This window comes from Spermophilus citellus (assembly GCF_964194105.1).
Source record: "Spermophilus citellus genome assembly, chromosome: 17".
Taxonomy (NCBI): Eukaryota; Metazoa; Chordata; class Mammalia; order Rodentia; family Sciuridae; genus Spermophilus; species Spermophilus citellus.
Window position 1 is genome coordinate 74528576 of NC_138199.1, and position 21315 is coordinate 74549890.

At 61.1% G+C, this 21315-nt stretch overlaps 1 protein-coding gene and 1 long non-coding RNA gene across 9 annotated transcripts in view; one reads left to right on the forward strand and one right to left on the reverse strand.

Moving 5' to 3' along the window:
* The window catches only part of SEPTIN9 (septin 9), a 140436-nt gene that overhangs the window by 66668 nt on the left and 52453 nt on the right, over positions 1-21315 (forward strand). For 5 of the 6 annotated variants that reach the window (XM_081273042.1, XM_081273046.1, XM_081273043.1 and 2 more), the window contains one exon: positions 9065-9703. In XM_081273042.1, coding sequence (XP_081129168.1) covers positions 9065-9703 — 639 coding nt within the window. Of the gene's footprint in view, positions 1-3182; positions 3503-9064; positions 9704-21315 lie in introns of those variants that run through there. The other variant, XM_081273041.1, reaches the window with a different exon arrangement.
* LOC308637040 lies at positions 3716-9057 on the reverse strand. 3 transcript variants are annotated; one of them, XR_014019535.1, is made up of 4 exons: positions 8281-9057; positions 7916-8045; positions 6936-7097; positions 3716-4237 (listed from the first exon to the last, which is right to left on the reverse strand). It is a non-coding gene; the product is annotated as an uncharacterized lncRNA (long non-coding RNA). The 3 variants fall into 3 exon arrangements; XR_014019536.1 differs by having other exon boundaries at positions 3716-3967; positions 4079-4237; positions 7916-9057; XR_014019537.1 differs by having other exon boundaries at positions 7916-9057.

Sequence of the window (21315 nt, forward strand, 5' to 3'; positions counted from 1 at the left end):
AGGGCCTCACAGGCACTGCCACAGAGCTGCACCCCAGCCCCCTGTCCCCTTTCTTCTTTTTGTTTTGGACACCAGGGATTGAACTCAGGCACTCAGCCCCTGAGCCACCTCCCAGCCCTATTCTCTATTTCATTTAGAGACAGGGTCTCACCCAGCTGCTCAGCACCTCGCCGTTGCTGAGCCTGGCTTTGAACTTGCCATCCTTCCGTCTCAGCCTCCAGAGTCGCTGGGATTTTATGCTTGTCTCACTGAGCCGACCCCTTGTCCCCTTTCTTTCCCATTTTCTCTTGGTGCCTGGGAGCCCATGGCTGTGGAGCCCAGAGTCCGACATCAAGGTGTCTTGGCAGGGTCCCTTCTAGGGGTCTGAGGAACCCTCTCTCTTCCATGCCTCTCCAGCCTCTGGTAGATGAGAGAGGTTCCCCGATGATCCCTGCGTCTCCGTCTCAGATTCTCACCTTAATGGCACCTCGAGATCCTTTTCCAGCTAAGGTCACACTCACAGGCCCCAGGAGTTAGCCCTGGGTGTATCAGGGGCGGGAACACTATTCATCCCACTTTTGGCAAACCCAGGGTGGCGTCCCCTGTCCTTCAGACACTGTAGCAGATTTTGGAGGCAGTTTTAAGGGACTCTGATGGAACCCTGGTCCATCCTGGGTGGATGAGGTGGTGTGGCCAGGCTGGGGAGGTGCTGTCCAGCCTGAGTCCTTGTTTCCCAGGTCATTAGAGTTTTATTCCAGGGACAAGTGACCATAATGAAGGGGTGGGGGTGTAGCTCAGGTAGAGCCCTTGCCCAGCGTGCCCAAGGCCCTGGGTTCCCTGCCCAGTACTCCAAAAAAAAAAAAAAAAAGCCAGAGATCTTATGTCTCAAGAGCAGTGTTGACCACAGCGGCCACTGGGCTGTCCACCTGTTTGTGTCCTGCCTTCAGGGATCCAGGGTTTCTGAGCCCAGTTTTTGGAAGGAAAGCTGGGGACCGCCACGCCCCCCAGCCAGGCGGAGCTGAGGGGAGGGTCCCTTGCACCGAGGGGGAGGAAGGGAGAGGGCTTGTTTATTTCTTTTGGCCTCATCTGGGAAATCCCGCCGCAGGCACGTGACGTGGTAGACCTGCTTGTTCTCACATCGTCATTCCAGAGCCGGCCAGGCCTCCCGGGTGGGGGCTGTGACAGGCAGGAAGGACTCCATGTCTTCCTGGCCCAAGGGTGCTGACCACAGAGAGGAAGAAGCCTCCTTCTAAAGTCCTTGGAATAAATCAGAGAAGTGGACATTACAGTCAGGGCTGAACGGCCTTCCCTGGTTCCTCTCCAGGAGCTGGACCCTCCTGGCAGAATCAGGGTTCCCCATGACGCTACCGTGCCTCTCCTAGGAGCAGATGGAGATGCTTAGCCTGTTCCTCCTTGTCCGGGGGACACAGGCGGGGACCTCTGTGCGATCGTCCTGGCCTGAAGGCAGGCGTGGTCTGGTGAGAGGCAGGGAGCAGGGGTCCGTGGACCATGACCCCTGGTCTCCCCAGGTCCGATGTGCAGATAGGCCCAGGGTGCCCGAGCCCTGGGCCGCCGTGCTGGCCTCCTGGTCCAGAGCCGGAGCCCCTTGCAGAGTGGGTTGGCACTAGAGATGGCTGCTTCTGGCCTCTGATGGCCCTGCCAAGCCTGGCTTTGGGGACGGCAAGGAGGGGGGCAGAGTGGGGATCCTGAGCTGTGGGTGCCGCCACCGTTGTTCTCCTTTACACCTCAGCAGGTTTGAGGTGTTGCTGGGACTCTTGAAGGAGGGAGCACCTCCTGTATGTGGGCTTGGCCCCCTGTCCTGCTCTTGTTACACAGTGTGACCCTCCCGGGGAGCCCAGGGTGTTTACTGCCCTCCCAAGCGGGCTCCACGGTGGCTATCTTTAAGCCCTTCCTTGGGCTGTCCTGCTTCCTGAGCACCCCCCCAGCACCCCATCTGCCTCCCCCTCTGTCTGTGAAGGCCTCCCTCCCTCCACCTGCCCGGCATCCACATCCCTCCTCCACCCAGCCGCCCAGGCTTCCTGGCGCAGATTGTGAGACCACGGTCCAAGCGGGAGGTGACCCCTGGGATCCCCGTGTGGGGATGAGAAGGGAGCTCAGTGGAGCCCTGTGGGCAGCTGAGCTCAGCCCCCCTGGAGCCCAGGGCTGTCCCACCTGCGTCGGGGAGGGAGCTGGGTGCTGGGGGCCCCATCTGGGGCCAGGGCCCAGTGTTAAGTCCTTCCTGCCTTCTGCAGGGGTGGGCACCAGGCGGGTGCCAGGGAAGGCCCTGTGCAGAGAAGCAGAATCAGGCCAGGTGAGGCCGGGTGGGTGTGGCCTCAGCCGCCCTGGGTGGTGCACGTGTCAGCGTGCATGGCCTCCCGCGGCTCACGCTCAGCAGAGGGCACTTGTGCCAGCCGAGCCATACTGCTGCGGGCCACCCCGGCGCCCATGCTCTCTTGCCCTGATAACTCCGATAGCACGTGATGTGATGCAGACGCCCGGACCTGCCTCTGTCCCCTGTCTCACTGCCCACGTCCCCTGACACCCAAACCTCCAGACCAGGTCTTGGTTTTTTTGGCTCATCCCTTCTTTGAAGTTCAGGCCACATGCTGAGGTGCTTCTTGGGCCTTCGATGCCTGTGGCTTTGCATCAATTGCCCCAGGAGCTCGGGCAAAGGGGAGCAGGGGAGCCTCACAGTCAGGCAGCAAAGGCCGAGGCCCTGCCCGTTGCCCACCACCCTTGCAGGGCAGCCCTCGGAGGAGACAGAATGGGGCAGAGGTCAACTGAGGCTGTGGCCATGTGCCCAGGACCTTCCTCCACATGCTTTAGCTGTGGGTGGGGTCTCTGTGGGCCAGGACAGCACACTGGGCCTTGTCTCCTGCTCCTGCTCTATGTGCTGGGGTCTCTGGTCAGGCCCTGGCTCCTGGGCAGCCAGTGTCTTCAGGGACAGACCTGCTGCGCTGCAGCAGGGGACTCTGACCAAGGCGGGTGTCCCAGAGCCTAGTGCGGACTTCCTGCTGCTCCCTCCTGTCTCTCTGCCCACCCCCTCCCGGGCACCGGGTTTCTTTTGACCTTGGGCTGTAGCATTTCTGTACAGGACATCTGTCCCGGGCTGGGCAGGGCTTCCTGGCTCTCCTGATGCTGCCTCCCCCGACCAGGCCCATCTGTGCACCAGGAAGTGCTCGATCAGGTTTCAGGAGCCAGGAGCCGGGAGAGGCTTGCAGCCTGCGGTCAGAGCAGGGCCTTCACAATGGCCCCTTGTGCAGGGCGCATTCCTCCCCCAACAGGCCCAGATCCAGGCCGCTCCTGATTCGGCCCCCCACGGGCACAGGCGGCAGAGTTTGCATCTGGAGGGAGGCCACTCTGGCCTCTTTGTGGAGCAGCTGAGGCTGTAGGTGCTTGATGGACAGGAGAGGGTGGCCCTGTGCCCAGCCTGGGAAAGAAGCCGGCCTGGAAATGCTCTCCTGGGAGGGGTCGTGGGCTGGCGTGCACAGTCATGCCCACCCTCCAGCTTGTCTGCTGCAAGGTATGTTTCTTAGAGTGCCCGTTGTGTCGAGCCCTGGAAATCTGCAGTGAGTGCGTTTATCATGGGCCTATCAGAGGGAGGCAGGGGGTCTAATGACACCCACTGTGGTTCTGTCTGGAGCTGGTCCATCTCCGCGAGGGTGAGTGTGTGCGTGCGTGCGTGCGTGCGTGTGAACTGCACGCGTGTGTGACGGGGGATTAGGATCTTGGTAGACATCTTGCGTCCTGCTATTTTTATTTAATATCCTCAGCATTTCCCATCTTCTGAAGCGTGATTTTGATGACTCTGTGGGACTTCAGCACATGGGTTTAGAAAAATCTGCATGAATCTGAATCATTTCCAGTGTTTGCAGTGGTAGTGCTGATGCAGATGGCCCGGTGCATAAATCTTTCTGTACTTCTGATCGTTTCCTTGGGTTAGATTCCCAGAAGTGGGCCAAAGACAGGATCCATCTTCAGGGTCTTGCTGCAAGTTGGGGAGGGTGGAGGCCGGGAAGATTTGAGCTGGCTTTGGAGGGCCGAGAATCTGTAGAGGCAGTGAAGGTGGGCAGAAGGGAGCCTTCCCTCTCCGTCTTACCTCCCAGCGGCAGGGACTATAATCCCAGCGACTCAGGAGGCTGAGGCAGGAGGCTCACACTTCAAGGCCAGCCAGGCCCATATTTGCCTGATACTGTGTAGCAGTGGAAGTCTGTGATGTCCAGTGGGGCATCTCCTGCTCCCTTTGTAGCATCAACTCCTAGCAGACAGAAGAGGAAGTGATATGCGGTCATGGGGTCTGAGATCTGCAAGTAAGGAGCTGGTGAAAACCCTTGCTGGCATCTGGGGAGGGAGGACACATCTAGTGACCTGTTGGGGGGGGGGTCCCGGGGTGGGGGCTTCTCTAGGGCATGTTCACGTAGGCAGAAGGGGGTAGCTCTGCCTGTGGGTGTAGGACCTAGGGGTGATTTTAGGACCCTGACAGGGCAGAGGTGCCCGAGGACCCATGGCAAGCTGTCTCCTAACTTTTCGTGGCTGGGTGCTCTCCATGAAGTCCTCTGTGGGGGGCCGTTGCACACGGGCGTCCCTGCCTTAGACAGAAATCTGGTCTCCTCGCCAAATGTCCCACTGTGAATCTAGGGCAGGGCTGCCCTCCCTAGGGACCCTCCACCATCTGGGGCCTTTGTGACTCTGGGAGGGAGGGGAGGCAGCCCTGTGGGGCCCTGCTGAGTGTGGGGGGGCAGGGCTGGGGCTGGTGGAGACACTGGGAGGGCCTGTGCCCGCAGTGGGGCCTGTGTCTGTGTCCTGTGGCCGCCGTAACTAATCACTGGAAACCGGGCGGCTTAACAGGGCCCAGAAGGCTGAATCCAGGAGTCGGTCGGGCCTTGCTCCCTCCCAGCAGCCCAGGGTAGGGTCCTTTTCCCAGCCTCTGGGGACCCTAGTGTCCCTCAGTTTGGGCTGTATCCTCCAGTCTCTGCCTTGGTCTTTACGTGGCCTCCTCCTCTGGGCCTCTGGCTCTGAAATCTCCCTCTGCCTTTTTATTAAAAGGACATTTGGGGGCTGGCGATGTGGCTCAAGTGGTAGCGCGCTCGCCTAGCGTGCGTGCGGCCGGGGTTCGATCCTCAGCACCACATACAAACGAAGATGTTGTGTCCGCCGAGAACTAAGAATAAATAAATGTTAAAATTCTCTCTCTCTGTCCCCCTCTCTCACTCTCTCTTTAAAAAAAAAAAAAAAAAAAAAAAAAAAGGACATTTGTTGGTGTCCCTCGTCAATTCTCATTCTCAGGATCCTTAACTTGATTCCATCCCAAAGACCTTTTCCAAATAAGTCCCCTCCTTCCCAGTTCTGAGGTTGGCATTGGGCATGTCTTTTATGGGTCGTTTTTTTGTTTTTGTTTTGGTACTGGGAATTGAACCCGGGGTGCTTAACCACTGAGCCACATCCCCAGCCCTTTCAATTTTTTATTTTGAAACAAGGTCTTGCTAAGCTGCTTAAGGCTTTGCTAAATTGCTGAGGCTGGTCTCTAACTTGTGATCTTCCTGCCTCAGCCTCCCAATCTGCTGGGATTACAGGTGTGCACCACATCACATGGTGGACATGTCTCTTTTGAAGACATTCAAGCCATTAAGGAAACTTAGAGGAAAGTGGGGTCTCAGGTTGAAAAAAGAAGACTGTTGCACCCAGTGTGGTGATGCACGTCTGTAATCCCAGCGGGTCAGGAGGCTGAGGCAGGAGGATTCAAGTTAGAAGCCAGCAACTTAGTGAGGCCCCGAGCAACTCAGTGAGACGCTGTCTCTAAATAAAATACAAAAAGGGGCTGGGGATGTGGCTCAGTAGTAAGTGCCTCTGGATTCAATCCCCAGTACCAAAAAAAAAAAAAGAAAGAAAGAAAGAAAAAAAAAGACTGTTCCTTCTCTGTTCCCAAGGCCTGTCTTCTGAGGCTCCTTCTGGGCTCTCTGCCCAAGTTAAACACTCGTGTTTCAGCCGGTAGTGAGTTCCGTAGAAGTCCCAAGCTCCCGGAAGGGCTGGGAGTAGGCTCGTGGCAGTGTCCAGCTCTGCTCCCAGAGAGCCCACACACTCTCCCTGAAGCCAGTGGTGTGGGAGGGAGGGGTGTGGACTACGTGGACTCCAGGCAGGCTTGGGAGGAGGCCATAGTGAGCCTGGTTTGGGGGGCCTGGTTCTTGAGGAGGAGGAGGAGGAGGGGTGCTGGTTTGGGGCTGGCATGGCCTGGCTGGCCCCTCTCTATTTAGGTATGGCCTTCTGAGATAGACAGGAGGGCCTCCGGGAGCAGGGAGGGTTGGGAGTGGTTGGAACACGGTTTCCTTGGGGAAGGGGTCGCCCCCCAGCACGGAGGGGCTTCTCCTGCTGCTCCTTTTAGCTGCTCTTAAAGTGCGGTGATCTGTGTCACCACAGCCATCAAGAATAACTCAGCCAGCATGGTGGCACAGGCCTGTGGTGCTAGCAACTCAGGAGGCTGAGGATCGAAAGTTCAAGGCCAGCCTGGGCAGCTTACATAGACCCTTTCTCAAAACAAAAAGGGCTGGGGGTGTAGCTCAGAGACAGCGAGCTCCTGGGCTCAATTCCCCCTGGGTCCTGATGGTCACCATCCTGCTGGCAGGGTGGCTCCCCCAGTGAGGACCGGGTGATGCAGGGTAGCAGACTCCTGGTAGATAACAGCCAGGCCGTGAGCACAGAGGTCACTAGGGTGTGCTTGAGGACGGCGGTGACATGAGCCTTGAAGGGACGCGGCACAGAAAGTGAGGGCAGCTGGGACTGGCAGGAGGCCACTGACCCAGACGAGCGGCGTGGACAGGGTGTGTGTGCAGGGGTGGCCCTGGCCGGGTCACCACCTGATACTCCACCTGCGACGCTGTGTGGTGGGTGCGTGCTTGGCAGCGGGGTGCCTCCAGGTGGGCTCCCAGGGAGGGGCTCTCCAGATGGGGGCACAGACTCACCGGGACTCCGAGGGCAGGCTCTGCTTCCTCCCTGGGGCAAGTCTGGTCACGGTCTCCCCTCACCCAGTGTCTGCTGGCCGCGAGGAACAAGGGCAGGAGGTGTTGGGGGGGATTCATAGCACAGGGGCCCCATCCGGGGCAGTTGGGACCACGCACTGGAGGCTGGGGGTAGACCAGGTGACCTCAGGCGACTCAGGGGAGTACACGGGGTGCAGTTCCGAGCCTTGGACTTCCTGGCTGGGGTGACCTTAACCCCAGCCTATCATGCAGTGTGCACGTAGGGTGAACCCCCTGCTGGCCCAGTGACAGGGAGAGCTGCACCAAGTTGGAATCTGGAGCTGGCACCCCCTGGCTCAGGACCCTGCGCCCAGTGGCCACATGATCACGGAGGCCACTGGCTGGGCCTGTGAGCAGCTGAGGTTTGTGGGTGTGATCTTGTTGGGCTGCGCTGCACCTTGTTCTCACCATTTATTTACTTTGCAGTGCTGGGGACGGAACCCAGGCTCTTTCCCATGCTAGGCAGGTCCCCCACCACTGAGCGACAGCCCCAGCCCCAAGCCTCGAACTTGTGATCCTCCTGCCTCAGCCCCCCAAGTAGCTGGGATCAGCTACCATGTGCACCTCCGTGTCTGGCTGCAGTGTGATCTTTCAAAGGGCTTGTTTTGCTTCCGGCTGGCATTTAAGGATCAGGAGGTATCATATAGAAATGCAGAAGCTCTGGCCACCCTGGGCCCCTGTTCCTGCAGGGCAGAGATGGCTATTAGCACCTGTCACTACCTGGTCACACCTGCCACTCAGCTGACATTTCCCTGTCGGGCCTCAGGACAAGTGAGGGAGGGAAGCCCAGGGCTAACGGTCCTCATGTGAGTGTCGTGTCTGGGAAGCTGGAAGGCTCCACGGTCAGGCTTCAGAGCCGGGGCCGCCTCTGCCTCCCACCTCCCTGCCACCCGCTCCCTGCCCCCTGCCTCTCCAGCACCCACCAGCCCCTGGTCTTCCGAAGGAGGTGCTGGACCTGCAGACACAGGAACTCTTCTGCGTTTGGAGGCAAGAAGGCCGAAGGGTCTTGCCGAGCTGTCGCTGAGTGCCGGGACCGGCTGTCGGCCCTTTTCCCTGTGGGGAGGGGAGGAGGCTGTGGGGTCCCCTGAAGTCCTGGGCTCTGGGGGCTGGGGGGCAGAGGAGGGTGGGGACAGGCTGGGTCGCTCGGGGAAGGAGCTGGGGAGGGCTCCTGCCACGTGGGCCTCTCCCTGCTGGCCGTAACCAGGCAGCTGGTTCTCATTTGGTGGGAGGCTGCAGGGTGGGGGAGGGCGGCTTTGCAGGCACCACCCGCTGCCTTGAGGGAGCGGACCTGGTGGAGGGGGCGAGAGAGCTGGGTGCTGGGCTTCAGGGTGGGGTCAGTGGTCCGCGTCCCTCGGGGCCAGACGTACAGGATGGGGAACGTGTGGGGGAGGGAGAGGACTGAGGAGCTGGCCAGCGTGGACCCGGCTGGGGAACTGGACAAGCAAGAGGGAGACAGGGCCGACCAGCAGCCTGGCTCTGCCACTTGCTCTCCACGCCATCGGCCCGTGGCGGAGGTGCCTCCTGCCTCGGTTTCCCTGTCTGTGTCAGGGGGAGAATGTTGTCTCCGTCACAGGTTGTCGGGGGCCGTAGGTGTGCCTGGGCCGGTGAGCCCAGCGCTGGATAGGAGAAGTCGCAGCGTCCACCGTTGTCCACGGGGTCTTCGTGTCCTGTCCTGATTTGGAGCCGTTACGGTTGCAGTTTGGTCCCGGGGGACGCGTCCTCCTCTGGCCGCGGGAGTGTTTGCTGGTGGTGTCTGAGTGCCTGCTGTGGGGGGGCGAGGGGGAACCAGAAAGCCACACCTAGAAGAAATCCAGGCCCCTGCGAGCCGGAACGTTCTGTAGGTGGGCCCCCATGCCGTGGCCTTGGCGGGGCAGTGTCCGTCCTGCTCCGTTGTCTTTGTCCCCAGAACTCCTGATTGCTGGTGCCCTGGGAGACCTCTGGGAGGGGCCTGTCCTTTCTCTTAGTCCCCTGTGGTCCAGCCACTTTACCTTCCTGGATGCTTCCTTAGCCCAAAGCACGCACTTGCCTAGCGTCCCCTGCGGCCACTCACCACGTCCTCCTCTGTCTTTCAGCCTTGAAGAGATCCTTCGAGGTCGAGGAGGTCGAGCCACCCAGCTCCACCCCGCCCCGGCGGGTCCAGACGCCCCTGCTCCGTGCCACTGTGGCCAGCTCCACCCAGAAGTTCCAGGACCTGGGTGTGAAGAACTCAGAGCCCTCTGCCCGCCATGTAGACCCCCTGGGCCAGCGCTCCCCCAAGCCTGCCCTGCGGAGGGTGGAGCTCGCGGGGCCCAAGGTGCCTGAACCTGTGTCCCGACGCACGGAGCTCTCCATCGACATCTCGTCCAAGCAGGTGGAGAACGCGGCCACCCCTGGGCCGGCCCGGTTCGGGCTCAAGAGGGCCGAGGCGCTGGGCCACAAGACCCCAGACCCGACCCCTCGGCGGACGGAGATCACCATCGTCAAGCCCCCGGAGCCAGCCCACCGCAGGATGGAGGCCCCTGCCTCCAAGACCCCCGAGGTGCCTGCCAGCCCTGCCATCGACGCAGCCCCCAAGAGGGTGGAGATCCAGGTGCCCAAGCCGGCCGAGGCTCCCGCCTGTCCCCACCCACCCCAGACCTTGGAGAACTCAGAGCCGGCCCTGACGTCTCAGCTGCAGAGCAGGCTGGAGCCCAAGCCCCCGGTGGCCGAGGCCCTGCCCAGGAGCCCGGAGGGTGAGTATCTGGGGCTGGGTCCTCCAGCCTGTGCAGGAGGGGATGGGCGTGACGTGGGGTCACTGGGGGAGCCGCTCACGTGGGGGAGATTCTCTGTGGAGATGGAGGAGCTGGACACGCAGGGCAGCGTTCCAGCGCTCGGGCGGTGCCTGGCTCCCTGACCCCTGGGACCACCCCAAGATGCGTGAGGACTTGGACTCTGGAAACAGTCCGTGGGTTGCAAGGGAACCCCTTCGTGGGTCCCCACGGGCTGTGGCAGGACTCTGCGCCGTGATCCTGGGGGCCGGAGGTTTGGAGAAGAGTGGTTAGTGCTGGACGGGGTGGGGTTGAGAGCCGCAGATGGGCCTGCAGCCCCTGGCTGCTGGGAGAGGTGCTGCCAACAGGGACCACAGGGCCGAGGCCCAGTGGGGAGGCAGGCTCCCTTGTCCTCCTGGGCTTGCTGGGGAGCCCCTCTCCTGCTGACTCTGTGCCTTGGCCTCCCTCCCTCCCTCCCCCTCCTCCCTGGGGAGGGATGGCCGTGGCCAGCAGCAAGGAGAGCAAGCACCTTGGCCACTGCCTGCTGGGGAAATGGCCAAGGCCCCTGGGAAGAGTCCCTGGACCCAGGGAGCTGTGGTACCTGCACCCACCTTCATCTGGGGGTGCCTCTCTGTGGTCCTCTCAGAGCACCCCCGGGGAGACGGGCCAGGCCTGCGGGGGCGTGCTGGGGCTGAGGGCACTGTGGTCCTCAGAAGTGTGCTTGTCCCAACTCGGCCCTTCCCAGGCTCCCAGTGAGAAGCGCCTATGAAGGGTGCTGGGTCATGGGCCCCTCCAAGCTGAGTGTGGGGCGCAGGACTTGGAACTCGCCGGTGTCCCATGGTGTTCTTTGGTTAGACAACCCGAACAGGCTGCCGGGGTCACAGGCGTGAGCCAGCACCTGGCTTTTCGTAATTTTTAACTGTAGTGAACACAGCAGCGTAAAACCGACTGTTTCAGCCGCTTTTAGGCTTTTAGGCTGTTGTCCCAGCTTCTCCATAACTTTACATCTCTGTCTCCTTCAAACCACTCCCAACCCCTCTCTGCTCCCCGAGGCCCTCCTGTCTGTCTCAGGAGTTGGGTGGCCCACAGGGCCGTGTCTCTCTGGAAGTGCATCTCACCGTAATGGTCTTTTTGTGGCTGGCTTATTTCACTCAGTATGATGTCCTCGAGGGTCACCGGGTCACAATCTCCTTCCTTTTCAGGGCTGAATACTACTCCGTGTGTGTATATGCTGCATTTTGTTCCGTTTCCCAGGGCCTTTGGGTAATGCTGCTGTGAGCCTGGGTGCCCTGCAGCCCTTTCAGTACCTGCTTTCGGTTCTCCTTGGTTTTCCTTCTGGAATGAGGCCCTCCCCGGGGTCAGGGTGGGGAAGGATGTGCAGGCCACACCCTTGCCACTTGCCCTTGCACACGCTCCTTTAGCTCAGCAGGCCTGGGGTCCTGGGGCTCTGCATTTCCAACCGTGCCTGGGCTGCCCTGAGTTGTGAGGCTGTGGCGACCTTTGAAGGTTCCTCCAGCCCTGGGTGTGAGTCTGTCTCTCTAAACTTGACCCTGCAGAGTCCCCCTCCCCCCCCCCCCCCCCCCCCCCCCGCCATCCACCAGGCCGGACGTCCAGGGCTGCCCCGGGTGGGCAGGGTGGTGGGGCTGTTTCCCCTACCCCCAGTCTTCTGTTGGTCCACGTCCTGGTTGGCTGTGCCACCGTGTGCACCCCCTCCTGGGAAGAGGTGTTCACACTCCGCTGAGTCAGACAGGATGTGGTGGGGAGGCAGCAGGCCGTCCAGATCCTGCGACAGCTGGTGCTGGGCGCACCAGGAGGGGTCCTGGCTCTGCAGCTTCCGCTCAGGGTGGCACTGCCAAGGAAGTGCCCCGGGGTGCCAGTCTTCCCCGGCACAGACAGCTCAGCCCCACTTTAAACAGAGATTGTGCCAGGCGCTGGGGCACAGGGGCAGGCCTGTGGCCTCTGCTCCCCGAAGCTGGCCAAGCCGCAGGAAGGGTGGTGGGTGGACGGGGGCTAAGGGCAGAGAGGGGGGCCTGCCTGGGAGGGCGGGAGGGGAAGGCCCCATGGTGGGGCCTGGGGGCTGCACAGAGCCCCGGGGAGTAGTTGCTCCCACGGCTTCCCAGATGCTCCGGCCACTGAGGGCCCGGCCTGGGAGCCCAGCTCCTGTGGGGAGGGCCACGGCCTGTGCTCATGTGTCCTGTGCTCCTCTGTCCGCGTGGAGCAAGGGCAGGAGACGGGGAGGGCAGAGCCTTCCCAACGGAGCCGTGTTCCTGGAATCCCTGGCCCGCCTGCTTCTCCGTCCCCTCATCTGTTCACAGCCTGACCTGTGCCTCTGGACACAGACTGGCCCTCTCTCCTGTCTATCCTGTAGACCCAGCTCGCTGTCCCCTTCCACCTCAGGGGGGACCAGGTTGGAAGAGACCAGAGTCCCCTGCAGACTCACACCAAGCTGCCCCTGTGCCCGAGGGCCAGCTGGCATGGTGGGACCAAGGCCCCGAAGGGCACAGCAGTGAGGTCCACTCCCACCTGGGGCTCGCTCGCCTGGGCCCTGCGCTCCAGCTTTTCTCTGGTCTCCACACTGTTCCTCACAACCACAGGCCCTGCCCCCTGGTCCCCGCCCCCATCACTGCCTTGTGGAACTCCTGTGTGTCCCTGCGACTCCTGTGTGTCCCTGCGACTCCCGTGTGTCCCTGCGCGTCCCTGTGACTCCTGTGTGTCCCTGCGACTCCTGTGTGTCCCTGCGACTCCTGTGTGTCCCTGCGCGTCCCTGCGACTCCTGTGTGTCCCTGCGACTCCCGTGTGTCCCTGCGCGTCCCTGTGACTCCTGTGTGTCCCTGCGACTCCTGCCCGTCCCTGTGACTCCTGTGTGTCCCTGCGACTCCTGTGTGTCCCTGCGACTCCTGTGTGTCCCTGCGACTCCTGCCCGTCCCTGCGACTCCTGCCCGTCCCTGCGACTCCTTAGCATCCTCCGTCCGTTTTGCTCTTTCTCCTGTGAAATACCTGATATTTGGCTTGGGATCTAAGCTCTTTGGGTATGAACCTTCTTTTCTCGGCTGGATGTGTTTTTTCAATTGAAAAGTAGTTTCTCAGGTTATAAAAAGTAACAGCTCTCCTTCCTTAGAATGCAGAAATCACAGACAGTAGAGGGAAGCCCCTTAGCCGGGGCGGGCGTGCGCTCCTGAGCATTTTCCTGGATGCTCTTCAGCATCCCTTCCTTCCCTCAGTGGCCTCTAGGTCCCTGGAAGGTGGGCTGTTGCCTTTGGTTTTGGGAGAATCCCACCAGACGGCTGGTAAGGGACTTGGCCCAGCAGGTGCTCCACTGACAGTGTGGGAGTGGCCCACGGCAGTGGCCCACGGGTGCTGACATGAGCTGGCTTTTCGTGGCTCTTGCAGGTGGCGCAGGGACCCTACGGATCTCTCGGGGACCCCAGGACTGAGCAGATGCTTTTTCTGCCAACTTCGCCCGGGGCACCTGCTTGCCGGCCCCGGCTGGGGTCTCCCGCGGTGCTGGGGCAGGTGGCCGCGGAGGACTCTGCAGGGCTTGCTGCAGGTTTTGAGCATGTGACGCGGGGTGGTCCTGGAAGGGTGGGCATTCAGGGGCTGCAGTGGGCTGAGGGTGGCTGAAGAGGAGCTCGAGGAGCGCGAGCAGCTGAGGGCAGAGGCCGCCTTGCTCCTCCCGGCCCAGGGCTGTCGAGGCCTGAGCTTGTGCTGCGCTGGATTCTGTGTTTCCTGAGTCTGGCCCTGGCCCTGTCCCTTGGCCCCTGCTTGCTGTCCTTCTCTCAGAAGGGACTTCATCCTTTTCAGGGTCATCCCTGGTCCATCCGTCTGTGGGTAGGGCTGGGCTGTAGGGCTGCTGGCTGGGTCCCTCCCGGGCCAGGCTCCCGGGCTCCCGGCAGCCTTATAAGGTGCGCTCCCTGTGCGACTGTGACGGTGCCTTCTCTGGGCTGCGGGAGGCCGGGCTGAGTTCCTGGGCACGTCCGGCTCCACCCAGGAACCCTGAGCTCTTACCCTCCAGGCCTCTGTTTTTGAAGCTGTCAGTGAGGAGGGTGTGGATGGCGGGCCCCAGGCCGGGCCGAGAGCTGCGTGGGCTCCGCTGCCAGTGGGTGGCCCTGGTGGTGCCAGGGGCTGCGTGTGAGGGAGGCCAGGGGTGGGCAGGCGTTGCCCTGTGACTCCAAACCTTGGGGAACAGCATGGGTGCGGCTGCGGGAGGGGCACTCAGGTCCCCGCTGAGGGACATGGGGATGTCCTCACCAGGCCTGTGTGCAGGGCGGGGGGCCGAGGGGGGCTGCAGGACAGTGAGGTGCTGAGTGGGTTAACCAGCAGAAGGTTCCCTGGGACCACCGGAGGGGACTGGAGGGTCTGAGGAGTGGAGTCATCAGCCAGGGGATGTGGACTGTGTACCTGTCCCCGCCCGGGAGGACTCAGGGTGCCCAGCACTGCGTGGGGTCAGAGAGCGAAGTGGGGAGAGGGTGGCCCCAGGACTTAGGGAGGAAGTGTCCCTGCCTCAGAGCCCCTTCGCAGTCCCCTGAATTTGTAGGATGCCACATTCTGCGGGGTGCCCTGTGGGCCATCCCTGGCCTGGGCAGTCCCCGGCACCAGCCGGAGATGCATTTCTGCTTTTGCAGAGACACAGCCTGTGTCCAGGAGGGACATCCTGCTGGACTCTTACTGGGAAGACAGCCCTCTGCTCCGAGCCCCTCCAGTTTTCCTGACTCGCTCCAGGGGGCACCGACACCCCATTACCCTGTGACGGGCCTTCCCCTCCCCTGCTCCGAGGCCCACCTTCTGAGCTGCCTGTTCTGCAGGGGAAGCCCTGACCTGGGGGACAGGGGGACCTATGGGGGACGGGCCAGGCCAGGTGGGTCTCCAGGGTGGGGACAGCGAGGACAGAGCCTGTCTCTGTGGTTTAGGACAAAGAGCCCCTCCCCTGGCTGGCCGGTGGCCCAGCTGTCTGCCAAGCCCCGTGTGTGCGGGAGGGGAGCCAGGCCGCCCAGGGAATGCGCCAGGCAGCTGCAGAATGCCTTAAATAGAGCCGCACAGCTGCAGGGCGGGTGGGGCAAGGAGGCTGCGCCCCCTCTGCCTCTGTGGGCTCGGCCCTGACCACCCAGCCTAGGCCCCAGGCACATGGCCCTGGGTGAGGCCTGCCCTGGGTGCAGGAAGGCGGAGCAGCTGTCAGAGGAGCCGTGCCACAGCCGCGTCCAAGGCCTCCAGACCTGGGACAGCTGCTGGGACCCAGGGTTTGCACGGAGGGGTGGCTGTCGGGCCTCGAGCCAGCCGGGCAGCCGCACTCTGTGCACAGAGGCACACCCCGCCCTGGGGAGCCTGCAGACTCCTCGCCTTGTACCCCAAAGTGTGGGCAGACCCTGGGTTCCAGCGGGCGGGCCTGGGAGGATGCCATGCGCCCACACTGGCTGGACAGTCGTGTCCCCCATGGCCTCCTGTCTTAGGGCTGCAGGAGGCTCTTCCCAGGCCAGGCCCCGCTTCCTCTCTGGGGCTCCCGTGGGTGAGTAGGTGACCTCCCCAGCCCGGGGCTCCTGCAGCCTGGGATGTGGCTGAGAGGCCAAGCAGCAGGGCCCAGGGCTGGGCCTTCCCGGGCTCAGAGGAGATGGTGGGGTGGAGAGCCCCACCCTCGGCCTCCCTGCCCACCCTGCTGGGGTTCACCTCCGCAGCCCAGGGACTCAGAGGAACCCAGTATGGAGATCCCTGTTCTTACCCAGTGTTGTTCAGAGAGGTCACACAGCCTCTTTCCCCTGGCTTGAGCTGGATTCCACTCAGTGGCCTCTGATGGAAACCCTCCTCCACCGTGTTTGTCCCCATCTGCAACTTGGAACCTATGTGACTCTGGTCACCACCGGTTCCACTCTCTGCTTCCAAATGGCCCAGAGGCTCCAGTTCAGAAGTGCAGTGCATGTGGCCACCCTGGGGCCTTGGCCTCTGTCTGGGGAAGGGCAGCGGCTGTGGACGTGCACTTTGCCCTGTTCTGCTGGGCTCCCTCTCCTGCCCTGCCCTGGGCCTGAGGATGTGTGCTGTGGCCCATCTCCCCGCGGTCAAGGTGACAATTCCTCTTGCCTGGTGTCACCAGAAGTGGTGACTTAGTAGACTGCTTCCGGCCCCCGGGAACAAGCCCATAGGTGAAGACCAGGCGTGACCAGGCGAAGGGCAGCGCTGTCCAAAGTCCCCGTGCAGCGCCTTCTGGTGCGGCCCCGTCGGTAGCCGCGGCCGCGTCGGTAGCCACGGCCCCAGGGTCTGCACGGCCAGCTGCTCTGTCCCCGTCCTGCGGGAGCTGCTCTCACACTCCTCCTCTTTCTTCTTCCTTCCAGAAGGTGCTGCCCAGCCACGGTAGGTAGCAAAGGTGCCCACCTGAGTAGGAGGAGAGGGAACCCGGCCTCTCCTCGCCCGTCCCCGAGGTGGCCGGTGTCAACAGCGTGTTGTGCCGTTGTCCCTCAGGATTTCATGTGCTGTCAGGACTCTGTCAAAACGTCTGTGTCCTGGGCCGCGGTGGGCTCGACGGGGCCGGGTGGGCTGGCAGGGTAGGGGTGGACTTGGGGGCAGAGCACTTTGTAGCAGGAGCAAGACGCCGGCTCCACCCAGCCCTGCAGAGAGAGGAAGGAGACGGAAGCCCCGGTGCCTCCTAAGGACACTAGGGTGACTCTGTTCCTGGCTTCTCTTCCTCCTGCGGGTGGCGCAGGGCCTCGCGCAGGCGGGCGGCAGAGGGTTCCTCTTGGCAGCTGCGTCCAGGCTGTCGCAGGCCCCTTGTTTCTGTCCAGCTTGTCACAGTGAAGGAGACCCTGAGAGCAGCCCTGAGCGCCCACGCTGGCCTTTGTGCCCTGTGACTGCCATCGGCCCCTAGGAGGGGTTTGGCATTCAGGGGTGTGTGCGTCTTGAATTTTGATCCAGTTTCCAAACTGTCCCTAAAGTGGTCACAGCCCTTTTAGTGATGACGGTGAGACCCCGTGCCCTCGCGGGTGGTGGGGCAGAAGCACTCCCACGGGCGTCTTGTTGGGGCCCACATCACCCAGCTTTGGAGGAGGCCACTTACGGAGGCGGGGCTTGTGTTGGCACCTTCTGGAGGGTCACCTTCTGAGGGTCACCTTCTGGAGGGTCACCTTCTGAGGGTCACCTTCTGGAGGGTCACCTTCTGAGGGTCACCTTCTGAGGGTCACCTTCTGAGGGTCACCTTCTGGAGGGTCACCTTCTGAGGGTCACCTTCTGAGGGTTACCTTCTGAGGGTCACCTTCTGGAGCGTCACCTTTGGAGGGTCACCTTCTGGAGGGTCACCTTCTGAGGGTCACCTTCTGGAGGCTCACCTTCTGGAGGCTCACCTTCTGGAGGGTCCGTCACCTGGCTGTCTTGGTCACCTCGAGGTGGAGCCCAAGGGCTTGCATCCTGCCTTGGGAAGCAGAGCCTGCAAGGCCCCAGGGTTCCCTTCGGGGCCCCCAGACTCCCTCAAGGCCCCCGCTCCCCCACCCGGGCTTTATGCAAACTGGAGCTGTCCGTCTTGAGTGAGAGAAGTTACCTTTTTATGTCCGCAGGCCCGTGACCCTCTGCTACCCTTTCAGTCTGGGTGTTAGTCTTGCTGATTTCTTTGAAGACCCATTTGTCATAGCTGGTACAATTGTCTTTCCCTAGTTGTTAATTTTTTTTATTTTTTATGGTACTAGGGAATGAACTCGGGGTGCTCTGCTGCTGAGCTGCACCCCAGCCCTTTCTGTGTCTGAGACAGGGCCTCTCTAAGTTCCCAGGCCGGCCTCAGCCTTTCGATCCTCCCGCCTCAGCCTCCCCAGTCATTGGGATTACCGACATGCAACACTGCATCCCACTCCTAGTTGTGGACTTTGTCGTTGATGGTGTGTTCTCCCAAACAGAATTTTAAGGCTTATGTAGTCAAATTCCTCCTGTTACTTTTAGCTTTGGAATTTGTGTCTTCCTGCATTCCACAATTACAGTAAAGAATTTCACCCGCGTTTTCTTCTAGTGCTTCTGTGGTGTTATTTTCATGTATTGAAATCATTACTCCATTGGAAGTGATTTCGGCTGAAGCAGCTCCCCAGGCGTCCCTGCAGTGAGTGTGCCCTGCAGCGTGGGGTGTGCTATTTTTATCATTTCTAGTGTCAGTGACTGCTGGCTGAGCCGAGCAGTTGGATGTGCTCCTTCACCCCCCCCCCTCCCCGTGCTGGAACATCTTCACAGTGACACAATCATCTCCTCCACGGAACTTGTAAAGAATTCACGAGTGAAACCATCTGAGCCGGAGACTTTTGCCGGCATCTAGTACTTTAAAAACTCAGAGCTATGAGTTTGGGGTATTTCTCCTCCTCCTCCTCCTCCTCCTCCTTCAAATGTATTTATTTCCCTAGAAAATCACCTCTTGGCATTCAGAGGTCCCTGGGCCACTAACTGTAGCACAGTTAGCAAGGACGGCACTAGAGGGGACAGTCCCTGCCGCCACGTGTGTGCCCAGCAGCTCCCCAGAGCCTGGTGCTGTTGCAGAGGGGCACGCAGAGATGGGCCGGGCTGCACACGCGTGCAGTGTGACGTGTGCTGAGAGGGACGCGTCCAGGGGACCCTGCACCCGGAGGAGAGAGCGCCCTGTGCTCACTGCTGCAGCCCCAGAGGAGCTGGTGACCAGGGAGCTGGGCCTTGAGGGGGCAGAAGGTCCAGGCAGGAGAAGCCTGTCAGGCCTCAGGAGTCACGAGAGGTCTGGGGTCATGGAAGGTTCCAGAAAGTGGGTTATGAGGCTCATTTCACACCACGACCAGGGCACACATACCTGTAGGAGTGTGTGTGGTGTGTGGTGTGTATGAGTGTGTGTGTGTGGTGTGTGTGTGTGTATGTGTGTGTGGGGGGGGTGTGTCTGTATATGTGGGATGTGTGGTGTCTGTGTGTCTGAATTGTAGGGTGTGTATGTGTGCGGTGTGTGTGTGTGGTGTGGTGTGGGGTGTGTCTGTGGCATGTGTGTGGTGTGTGTGTGTCTGTGTGGTGTGGTGCACCAGGAAGCACACCTGTGATCCCAGTGAATAGGAAGACGGAGGCTGCAGGATCTCAAGTTCAAGGCCGGCCTCAGCAACTTACTGGGGATGTGGCTCGGTGGTAAAATGCCCCAGTACCCCCCCACCCCCCAAAAAAAAACAGAGAAGAAAAAGAAAGAAACCCCTTCCCTTTAGCGCTTCCCCAGCCCTAAGCAGTGGCTGACATCTGGGCGTTCCTTGGGATGGTGCCCTGCACCGGGTGGCTTGGTGGACTTGGTGTGACATCTTCAAGGTTCATCCTGGTAGCATCTGTTGGTGCTCCACTCTTTTTCATGGCTGAATGATATTCCAGTATGGGTGGATCACTTTTGGGGTCTCTGCACTCACAAGGTGACAGATGCAGGGCTACTGCTACTGTTTGGCTTTTATGAATATTTTCTGTTTAGAGGAAAAAGTGCTGTCAGTGGGATGTTGTTCCTTGGACCTGCTGTGGGATGTGCTGGGCTAGCAGATGGGATGCGTAGCTGGTCCCTAGGTGCTTGAAGCCAGATCCCATGCAGCCTCCGGGGTGGAGCTGCAGTGTCTGTGTGTGTGGTGTGTATGGTGTGTGTGTCTGTGTGTGTGGTGTGTCTGTGGTGTAAGCCAGGCCTGAGCAGATCTGCTGAAAGGCCCATGTCAGGAGTGTGTGTTTATTTGCTCACTGCTTGTTGGTTAAGTAAATCCAAAGGAGAAGATGCACCAATCTTAAAAATTGTCTCCAGAGCCCGAGAGCCGCTAAATAGAGCCTCCCAGGGGAGTCGGCGTGCGTTGGAACGCAGGGGACCTTGGGACGCTGGGTCCACAGTATCACACGGCCGACTCCTGTCCACCCATGGCCTCCGCCCTTGCACTGGGCTCTTATGATTTGAAGACTTGTCTAGTTTTCCAAGGATCATATTCAATATAAGCTGAACTATCTTTTGTGATTTGTTTGGGCAGCAAACATTGAAAACGTTGTATTAATCTTGTGACAGGTTCCCAAACGTCACAGTGGAATCTTCACCGTGTAGGGCAGGGGTTGCTGTCCCACTGCAGAAGTGTCCAACGTACTTATCAATGACAACATTTTCCCTTTTGACCTTGAATTTATTGTTGATTTCCAGTTCTTTGCATTGCTCTCAACTCTTTGAAATGACCGCCTTCCAACGAGGCTTGGTCCGGGTCTGCGCCATGTTCTCACCCGCACCCATAAAGCAAATGCCAGGAGAACTTTTGGAACTTGGATAATTTCAGCCAACGTGTGATGGAGGCAGGATCCCTGTCTCCGCACTGTCCCTGTGGCTGGGCCCGGGTGGAGCACCGTTGGGGAAGGCATGTGTAAGGATGTAGGTTGCACTTCTCTCTGATCTGGGATCCTTGTTGGGATTACGGTAAGGTTAACAAAGAAAAGTCACAGGAGAGCTGCTGCGTGGAAGGCATGTTGGGGGCTCTGGGGAGTCTGCAGCGGACAGTGTCCCCAGGGAGCTCCGTGCTTACCTGGGGTGTGGCGTGGAGGGTGGCAGGAGGGCTGCAGATGAAACCGAAGAAGCAGCTGGACAGGGCGCTCCCGTAGTGCCAGGCGTGGTGCCAGGTGCGGTGCCAGGCGGGAGGCTTGAGGTCACTGAGAGGGCACCTGGAGGTCACTAAGAGAAGGTGAGGACAGGGCCAGTGAGGGTGAGCGAGCGAGGCCGTCCCCCCTGAGCAGAGTTTAAGGGGGTCCCAAGTATTTCAAAGCTTCATTTTCGGCCGTGCTGGGGATGGAGCCCAGGGCCGAGCTAGCCGGGCGCCGCCCCGCCCTTCTCCAGGCGCCGCCCCGCCCCTCTCCAGGCGCCGCCCCGCCCCTCTCCAGGCGCCGCCCCGCCCCTCTCCAGGCGCCGGCCCCGCCCCTCTCAGGCCCCGCCCCGCCCCTCTCCAGGCGCCGGCCCCGCCCCTCTCCAGGCGCCGCCCCGCCCCTCTCCAGGCGCCGGCCCCGCCCCTCTCCAGGCGCCGCCCCGCCCCTCTCCAGGCGCCGGCCCCGCCCCTCTCAGGCCCCGCCCCGCCCCTCTCCAGGCGCCGGCCCCGCCCCTCTCAGGCCCCGCCCCCCGCCGCACGCTCCGCCCCCCGCTGCACGCGCAGCTCATTCACACGATGCTTCTTGAAGACCCGCGTTATGCCCAGACCCCGTTTGGTGAGAAGAGGTCAGAATTTTAGTAAAGGCAGACCCCGTCCCCCTGGGAACAGCTGCTGCCGGGCGTGGTCAGGGGCCATCCCCTGCTCCGTCCAGGAGTGTAGGTGACAACCCTGGCCGCCCGAGCTTTGCCCGCTGCTGCGTTTCCCTGCACCCTGGGTGTTTGGGGCTGGTGGCACCTAGGGAACAGGTCAGCAGAGGCCTTGGGTCTGGGCGGGCCTTGTCCCTTGGGTCGCCAGGAAGGCAGCCCTGATCAGGGCTTCGCTCCCTCTTTGGCCATGGCCCTCGGCCAACAGAACTTCCAGCTGACTTGCCCTGTGCGCCTGGTGGGTCCTTTCCTTGCCCCCATCCAAGCCTCCAGATGCTCCACCAAAGCCAACTCCCCCTGGAGCTCCCTGGGATGGCCGAAGGGCCCTTTTGGGATCACTGTCAGGCGGTCATTTGAG